Source organism: Delphinapterus leucas, chromosome 19 (genome assembly GCF_059928025.1).
Source record: "Delphinapterus leucas isolate spDelLeu-1000000601 "Yukka" chromosome 19, BTC_Dleu_Yukka2, whole genome shotgun sequence".
Lineage (NCBI taxonomy): Eukaryota > Metazoa > Chordata > Mammalia > Artiodactyla > Monodontidae > Delphinapterus > Delphinapterus leucas.
The window spans coordinates 18,911,432-18,920,620 of record NC_143147.1 but is presented as its reverse complement, the minus strand read 5'-3'; the positions used below and the strand labels follow the sequence as shown (position 1 = coordinate 18,920,620).

General features: G+C 55.9%; 1 protein-coding gene across 5 annotated transcripts in view; it reads right to left on the bottom strand.

Annotated features, from left to right (window-relative positions):
* Positions 1-253: 253 nt before the first annotated feature.
* The window catches only part of P2RX5 (purinergic receptor P2X 5), a 33,291-nt gene continuing 24,355 nt past the window's right edge, over positions 254-9,189 (bottom strand). For 2 of the 5 annotated variants that reach the window (XM_089900609.1, XM_089900607.1), the window contains 5 exons: positions 8,808-8,901; positions 8,592-8,657; positions 6,498-6,580; positions 5,567-5,716; positions 254-4,123 (listed from right to left, as the gene is read on the bottom strand). In XM_089900609.1, coding sequence (XP_089756735.1) covers positions 4,054-4,123; positions 5,567-5,716; positions 6,498-6,580; positions 8,592-8,657; positions 8,808-8,901 — 463 coding nt within the window. In that variant the 3' untranslated portion in view covers positions 254-4,053. Of the gene's footprint in view, positions 4,124-5,566; positions 6,297-6,497; positions 6,581-8,591; positions 8,658-8,807; positions 8,902-9,189 lie in introns of those variants that run through there. The other 3 variants (XR_016388884.1, XM_089900608.1, XM_089900610.1) reach the window with 3 other exon arrangements.

Sequence of the window (9,189 nt, the reverse complement as noted above, 5' to 3'; positions counted from 1 at the left end):
CTTTCCAGAGTTTTATCAGATTATACTCATTAAATGAAAAGGACCAGTTTTATCAGTGCCTTCCTAGTCCTTTAATGTTTGCTCGTTTAAAGAGTTTCCTTTCATTTGAATTTCTTTGCAAGACAGTAAGGAAAGTAATGTATTGCTCACTATTTGTTTCTTGTGTCTGCCTCTTTTGGTCTTGCCTTCTTTACATTTTCCTCTAAAACACCAGGTATCCATGAAAATATGAAGGAGAAAAGATCAGGACACATTTAAAGTTAACACCTTTTATTTTATAACCAAATTAAAATGTCAGAAAATACATATACTGGTCAGGACCCAGAACATGCTTGATACTCCCCCCTTTAATTCTGTGTGCTGGCCTAAGGGGAAACAGCTGAAAGAAAGGCATCTTTTGTAGAGAGCATTCTTGGGTCCCCTGGGGAATATGCTCTGAGGGGAGTTGTACCACTTGGAGAGGTGGGGGCAGGCTGGAACCAAGTGGAGCCCTTTTCCAGACGTGCAAGATGCCATTCCAAATGGGGTGATTTAAGGACTTCCCAGGGCACTGCAGACCCTATCTGGGGTACTCAGAGATACCTGGAGGAAGTCACATTCCCCCCCTTTATCCCCAGGGGTCAGCTAGCCACTGAGAAAGGAACTGATGGGCTTGGGGGGCACAAAAGGGCATCCGTGACTGATCAGTCCTGATGATCACTGCATCAGGAGTAAAGGGCACTTTGCGCTTTTTTTTTTATAAATTTATTTTATTTTTGGCTGCACTGGGTCTTCGTTGCTGCCTGCGGGTTTTTCTCTAGTTGCAGTGAGTGGGGGCCACTCTTCGCCGCATTGCGGTGGCCTCTCCTGTTGCGGAGCACGGGTTCTAGGTGCGTGGGCCTCAGTTGCTGTGGCTCACGGGCTCTAGAGCGCAGGCTCAATAGTTGTGGCGCACGGGCCCAGTTGCTCCGGGGCATGTGGGATCTTCCCGGACCAGGGCTCGAACCCATGTCCCCTGCACTGGCAGGCGGATTCTCAATTACCGCGCCACCAGGGAAGCCCGCACTTTGCTCTTTCAATGGCTGGTCCCTATGATGTCACGTTAATAGCACCCAATTTGAAACTTTCCCATTGGCCAGCGTCATGGTACTCCAAAGGCATGGAATAGGTAGATGGCTTTAGGCCAGGGCTTGAACATAAGCATAGACAATTCTTGTGATACTGAAATGTCAGCATGGAAAGATCTTGAGAGGCTAGCATGATCATCTTCCTGATGAGGTGCACCGAGGGAAAGGGGCTTTCCCAAGTTTGCAAAGTGCTCAAGTTCCTGCTTCTCTTCTTCCCACTTCAAAGCCAGTTTCTGTAAGATTAATGAGCCTCCCACTCATTCACCAAGTTTCTGCAAAAACGTGGGCAGGGGTGATGCTGTGCAAAAGCATGGGAACTGGCTGTGTGTGACACCATCCAGAAGCTTTGATGGGGGCCACTGGCCAGTCTGGCTTCCTGAGCATGGGGCCTCTGACATGTACGGGAGAGGCCACCTGGAAAGCTTTGCTGGACTTGAAGAAACAGTTAGGTTAAGTCCTCCATGGCAGTAAGTTTAAAGGAGCAACCCTTAAAATTAAAGAACGTTAACTTGATGAAAGCCTCACAGAAGCTGCTCCAGTGACACCGTCTGCATTCCAGTTCCTCAGTTGCTCTTTCTCACGTCTTTTCTACATGCGGTTCCCTGACCTGGATGCTTCCCCCATCACCTAGTTAGACTGCTACTAACCTTTCTGACTTCAACTTGTGTGTCACTTCCTTGTGGAAACCTGGCCCCTCCTCACTGAGGACTCTCAAAGCACCCCATCCCGTTTGTGATTGATGTGTGACCTCTAGACTCTGAGCACCTGGGCAGGGACCGTTTCTCTGCTGCTCGCCACTGTGTCACCAGCATTTAGTGCAACACCTGACACAACAGGCACTCAATAAATATTTACTGACTGAAGGAGTAGCTGTAGGGAGACATTTCCATTCCGGTATGAAACAAATAGCACAGCTGTCCCGAAGTGTTACGGCTGCTGCCAAGCGATTCCAAAAGCAGGTTAGAAGAAACCAGACCCAGCTCCTCAGTGGCCGTGACCCCTGCCCTTTTCACTCCCAGACATATAAGTAACATGCTGTGTTATCATATCCAAGGGTTAGCCTTAGAGAGGAAGTGAAACCACAGCAAATCACCTGGAGTTTTCACTTTTCTCTTCAGACAGCAGGTTGGGCTTGCTGACAGGTCACCTAGCAGCCCAGGGGAGGAGCTGCTTGATCTAGAAGGGGTCCAGTTCTGGGGACCACACCCCTGTGCCCCAGAGGCCAGCCTCGCCAGAGACCTTTCCACCCCTCCAACCCTCTTGTCCAAAGGCCCCAGTGGAAGGATGTTTACTCCCCGCTCTGTGCGGAGGAGAACCAGAGTCCTCCCAGAGAGGGTGCTCCCTCGAGTCAGGACAGGTGCTCGAGCACACAGCACCCAGGCTTGCTGGGTGACGGGCAGCACTGCAGGCCTGGGCTGCCAGCTGGTTTCAACAACCATGATTGAGTTCTAGACCCCTCCCCTTGCGTTTTCGCTGGGGCTCCTCAGCCAGTGCAGAGGGAGAAGCGAGCCAGCCGGCTCCCTAGCCCAGCATATTCTCTTGCATCTGACAGAGGAGACTTGGTCTGACTGCAGGCGGCAGGAAAAGTTCATTTCCTGAGGGAAGGCGTGAGTAACCCAGTGGATTCTCAGCAAGACAGGTGAGCCTCTTGGAATTGGTAACACAGGTTGCCTCCGGGACGGGTGGGAGGGAAGCTTTTCACTTCTGTTCTTTTGTACCTCTTAAATTTTGAGTCATTTAAGTATGACCTAGTCAAAATATTTTAATTTAAATGAATTGAGCATAATGCCACTTTCCCGAGGGAGGGAAGGGGGGAATCTGCTTGGTCTCAAGGTAGCTTGCGCTAAGTCTGACCTGGAAATTGATGCCACTCACCAAAACTGACCTTTTGAGAACCAGGTTTTGTATATCTCCTCAAGCACTGCTTCTCAACCTTTCACGTGCGCATGAATCACCTGGGAGTCTTGCTGAAATGCAGGTTCTGATTTAGGGGGATGAGGGAGGGGCCTGAGACTGCATTTCTAACAAGCTCCCAGACGATGCGGACGCTGCTGGTCCAGACCACACTTCAGTAGCAGTGCTTTACAGCCACTGAGGGAGGGGGTTGAAGGCCAACCTAGTAACAACTGTTTCCACCTGACGACTGAGCACCATTCATCATCTCATTAGCCCTTCAGATGGAGCTCTAGAGGAGACAGGGAGGGAAGCCGGGCAGGGACACTGCAAGCCCCACAGAACAGTGAGAGCCAAACCACACAGGCAGGTGTGTCTCCCATCTGGGTGAGACGCTATCCCCTGAGCTTCCCGAGGCTCTCCTTCCTCATGGCCAGCTGCCTCCTCACAGGTCCAGTCCTTTCCCAGTTGCCTCCTTGGCCACCTTTAAATTTCACCCCTGGGGGCAAGGCCACATGTCCCCTTGGGTGTTGGTCAAGGTCCTTCTCTGAGGAGCCATCATTCGCTCTAGGGATTTGTGCAGGTCTCAGCTAGAGGCTGGAGGAAGGCCAGAGTCCTGGGCCCAGCTGTCATGTCTGTCGGCTCTGAAGGGAATTACATACATGCCCCCCTCCCTGGGGGCCAGGTCAGTATCTCATTCAAGCATCTTTTGGACAGGGCCCAGCCCGTAGCAGGCATCAGTGTTTGTTGTGTGAATGAATAACTGAATGCCCTACTAAGTTCTCAGGAAAAATGAAAACACTCTAGGCCCCTGGCCTGCCCTCCACCCTTCCCCTCCCCAGGGCCTCTTCTGCATGAGCCACTGTGGCCACTGGGAGGCTCCCCTCCGCACACACACAACAAAAAGCTTGTAGCAGGATCCCAAAGCGCAGGAGAGAGGGCTGTGCCTGGAAGCCCCGTCCCACGTGGATGACGATGACTCTTCCCAGTTCAGAGCTGTGGGCAGTTCTGCCCTCAAATCTTCACCAAATCTGCTGTCAGCCAACAGCTCTGGCTATGCCTCCACGGTCTGCAGGTTCTGCAGCTGCTCCACATTCACCTTTCCATTCCCCTGGTGGCCAGACCTGTGTGTGGGCGGGTGGGGGCACACAGGGCACAGAGGACGCTTGGGAGCCCTGCAGGCAGGGACGGCCTCCCTAAAGGCAGGCTCCGCCTGCAGAAGCCTCTGGCTGGCAGCGCGGCAGGCAGGGAGCGTTCACAGCAGCAGTCTGAGGGCTCCCTGGCCGCAGCCCAGGCACGGGGAGGCGCTCAGGCCGCGGCCTCGGGAGCTGGCCCAGCAGTGAGCAGCCGCTGCGGCCCCACAGCAACAGGCGAGGCTGGCCAGGACCAGCAGGGCAACCGCTCTTTCCTCTGGTAGGCGAAGGAGCTCAGGTGAGCACCCAGGAAGTGACAGGGAGCACGTGGGGGGCTGCTGGCACAGGCCTACCCCAGCAGATCTCCCAGCCTCTCCATTGTTCTTTCCTCACTCCTCTCCATCCTTTGCCTTCCCTCTCCATCCTGGCTCACCGCTCTCTCTTTCCCTGCCCAGGCCCAGCTCCCCACTGGAGGCTGCCAATCGCTGAGTCAGCAGAGAATGGAAGCTCGAAGCAGAGGGCAGCCAGCCCCAGGTCAGTGAACGCCTCTGACGTAGTTCACGAGAGGAGAGTCAGGGAACCCTACTCACTGAGCTGGAGGTTCCCCTGTGTCCAGCCCCCCCGGAACAAAAAGGAAAACAGGACCAGAAAGGGCCAGGCACCTGCTCAGGGGCACATAGCGAGGCAGGGAAGCAGAGCAGGCCTGAGGGCTGCCTCCTGACTCAGCCCAGGGCTCCCTCCCACGCCAGGCTGTGGTCAGGTCTACAGAAAGCGCCAGGCTGCCCGGGGCTTCTGGGCAGTGCTCAGGGAAGGGCCGCCTGCAGGTCACCTGTCAGCACAGCCACCACTGTCCTCAGGCTAGGGCAGCTCCAGAATTTCCACATCAAAGAGGAGCTTAGGGGGAGGCATGTGATGAGGTGTGGAGGGATGAAGGGCCGGTAAGGCAAAACAACCTGATGGAGAACTGGACTCTAGGAACCCACTGCCCAGGTTCAAATCCCAGCTCTGCCATTTATTAGCTGTGTGACTTGAGCAAGTTACTTGACCTCTCTGAGCCTCAGTTTCCTCATTAGAACAGGAAATATTAATGTCCACCTCATTAGGTTGCTGGAAAGAGTTCACATGTACAAAGAACTCAGAGCAGTGCCCAGCAGAGTAAGCCTGAGTAAATGATAGTACTGTTACTGTCTTAATGTGGGCACAGCATAGCAAGCAGACAGGTCTGTGGTCACTCAGGGGTACTGGAGGGTAACGGGCATCGTGGAGGGGCTAAAGCACCACCAGCACCCCTCCCCCCGAGTCCAGCTTGGATGGGCTCTGCTGGGTCCCTGGCATCCTGCCTTGGGGCCAGGTCACCCAGAGCAGGGAGCACAGTAGCCAGCTGGGCTGTCTCTGCGGGCCTCATTCCCGGCCCTCGGCTGGGCAGCCCCTCACCTGGCAGGCTGGAGGAGCTGCCGGCACACACAGCCATTCTCCTGGGCGCCGACTCCATCCTGCACCTCTGGCTGCTCCGCCAGCCCCGCCGCGTCCGGGGCCACGCTCTGCTGCGAGGACTCTGCCATTCGGGCGAGGACCTCTAGGTCCCTGGGCAGAACATGACCCATTAACCCTGGCCTGTGGGTCCCACCTCCTCCCTGGGACTGGTGAGCCACTCGCCCTGCAGGGGGCGCCCCTCTTCCCCCAGCAGCTCAGCAGGGGTGGCAGGTGCAGTCAGGGCTTAGGGCTCAGCCAGAGAACCAGGGCTGGGGTTCAGTCCAGGCAGAGATGCAGGCTGGCCCTCTGCCCCGTCCCAGGTGGGGGTGGGAGTGAGGGAGCAGCGCCCGGTGCATTTCCCATCCCAGCTCCTCTGAACACACGAACGAACACACACACCACTGCCCTAGGCCCCCAGAGTGAGGGGGGGGGGAAATCCGTTTTCTTCCCTTACCACTCCAGCTTCCCTCAACCCCAGCTCACCAGGACCACCAAGTCCAAGAATCCTAAAATTGTAGGTGCTGGAAGGCACTGTATGTAAACCAACACTCTCTCTCATCTCACAGAGAAAGTGAGGCCCAAGGCGGCCTGGGACTGGTCCAAAGTCACCTGGGGAGACAGTGGCAGGGCCAGGCCTGGAAACGAGGTCTCCTGCCCATGGCCTGGGTGGTCTTGTCTTCTGCCAGCTGCTCTGAAGTAGAATCCAGTTTTGTAGAGCCGGTACTCAGAACATTCCGCCTTACCCAGCCCTTCCAAGGGAGCTCCCCGTATTCAGCCCTGCCTCTACCCGCCAAACGCCGACATAAAACCAGGGTAAGAGTTCTGAGCCCGGGAGGGGGAGAGGCTGACCTAGTGGGCTCCCCTAGGGCTGCTGGGAGGAAGCATAACTGACCTCACTTCCTCATATTTCTTGTCTCGGTAAAAGTGGCTCTTTTTGATGAAGTAGATGAGTACCAAGTCGCAGAAGAAAGACCCCTGCAAAAGAGTTGGGGTCCCTGACTCAGGATCCTAGACTTCCAGAGAGCACCCGGCCACTTGACACCAACTACATCCCATTTGATCCTGCAGCAACCCCTGAGGGGGGCTGCGCTCAGAAAGAGGCATCTTTGTCCAAGGCCACAAAGCTGCTCCATGGTAGAGCCAGAGTTAGCCAGTGGTCCGTCTGACCCCTCAGGTTGAGCACCCCGCACTACCCTGATCCCATCGGATCACGCCTTCAGCCAGTGTCTGCTGAGCACTGCCCTGGGGTGCGGGAAAGAGTAAGCCAATGAGACTCTCTGGGGACTCCCCCTCTGGTGCAGGAGGCGGGCATATAAATTATGACAGTGACAATGTCCCATGATGGGGACAGGAGCAGGGGCAGCAGAGAGAAGATGGGACCCTACTCAGCCTGGGGAGGAACATCTGGGCTGAGTCTTGAGGCTGAATAGGATTTTATATAAGGAAAAAGGGAAAAACGCTCCGGAAGGGCACTGCAGAGGAACAGGCTCGTCATGCCTGGGAACAGGGCCAGGAACAGAATTGTGGCATTGCGGGAAGATCCCTCTAGTAGGCAGTGAGAGAGGGACTGGAGGGTATCTGAACAACAAGGACACCACAGCAGCGGTCAAGGAAAGATGAGGAGGGCTGAGCCAACCCAGCGGACCGACCCACTGACACCTGAACACAAGCTCTTCAGACCAGAGTGGATGGCGCAAATACCAGTCTCCTCGACCAGAGGGCAACTCCACCCACTACACAGAGAGGAGGGGGCGGGGGATGGGAGAGGGTTGATGGAGGACCACAGGTGAAGCAGGTCCTCTGACCTTGGGCATTGCACAGCCTTCCCTGCCATACCCCCCCCCCGATGCCAAAAAGGTTATCAATTCCTTGTTCCACAGAGAACACTTCTCCCACCCCCCACCCGGCCTCTACCACTTTTCCCCCTTACCTTCATTTCACAAGTGTGTCCCCAGCTGCCTGTTTTCTGATTTACCCCCATCATAAGACAGTGATGTCTCAAGGTGGCCCCTGTCTCGGGAAGTTACCTATGTAAACGTGCAGGGCTCCCCAACAATGTTGCTGCAGTTAAGAGGAGGCCCTTGGGGCCCACTTTCATCCACTGACCACCTCTCAGGAGCATGGCCTCTTTTGAGTCCTGCTACAGGACATGGTGTTCCTGGTCTCAATAAGAAGTCAGTCCTAGGTCCTCCTGGAAACCCCCATGGGGCTGCTGTGACCTCCTGGGCAGAGGAACCAGGGACAAGGCTGCCAGAAACCTTGGCAAGTGGCTTGCTGGTATGGGTGTGAGCCACTCTGATGACTGCCTTGTCTTTAAAAAACTTCCAGAAAAACAAAGGGGCATGAAAGATCCAGAGGAAGCCTTTCCCTGCCCTCCAGCTGTTACTTCCTCTCCGGTGGCCCCTCTGCCCAACTGAAGGGACAGACCTGGACTACAGCCCGACTTCCCTGCCTCTCATCTTTTTAGCCCCGTGATTCACAACCGGGGGGCAGTTTGGCGACGTCTGGAGACATTATTGGCCGTCACAACTGTGGGGGAAGGTGCTGCTGGCGTCTGGTGGGTAGAGGCCGAGAATGCTGTCAGACACTCTACAATGCACACAGTCACCCCACAAAAAAAGTGATCTGGCCCTACGTGTCAACAGGGCTGTGGCTCAGAAGCCCTGTGTATAGCCGGATCCTGCCTCTCTTTAGCAGAAGTGGAGACAAGGCTGCGCAGGATCCCAGAGAACCCCCCTCAGCTGCAGAGCCACAGGCAGAAGCCTCTCTGGCTCTGGAAAGAGAAACCCAGGTAGTCACGGTCACCTGGGGGCTGCTGGAGGGGTGTGAAGTCCCAGAGAGCCCTCCGCCCTTCACCCCCATCGGCACTGACCTCCCCAGTTCTGGTTCTTTCTGGAGCACTGGGACAACTCCCGTGGGGCAGTGTCCCTGCTGCCCGCCCCCGCGGGTGCTCAGAGGGTAAAGGGGGTGGGGGAGAGGTACTCACCACACCCATGAGCGCCACCCCTGAGCCCACGTTGATGACTGTGGGGATGATGTTGAACTTCCCTGCCTGGAGCACAGAGAGACAAGGTGGGGTGAGGAAGGCAGCAGGACAGCGGGATCCCCAGGGACTCCACCAGAGCCAACCTGGGGTCCCCCCCAGCATGCCCCACCCTCCCAGGACCTGCCCAGCTTCAGAAAGGGAGCCTCACCCACATACCTTGCCGTTCACCATCACATCAAAGCGGATCCCGTAGGCTTTAAACAGCGTGCGGAGCTCCACCCCAGCTCCGTCTCGGTAATACTTGGCAAACCTGGGGGAGACACGGCTTGGGGAGCCCTCGGCCTACCTGGGTCTTCCCTGTTTGGCAACACAGGCTCCACTACCTTGGAGATTTATAACCCCCCCACCCCAGGACCCTGGCATTCAGCAGGCCCAGGAAAGGTTGGAGACCCCCTTGCTGACGTGACATAAAAGGTTCGTTCAGATCTGTGAAGTTTTTGCCAGATGCTCCCCAAGAGGCAAGGGCTTTCCCACGACTGCTGGGCCAACCCGGACCACCAAGGCACTGATGGGCCTGACCCAGGCCTCAGCTTCAGGG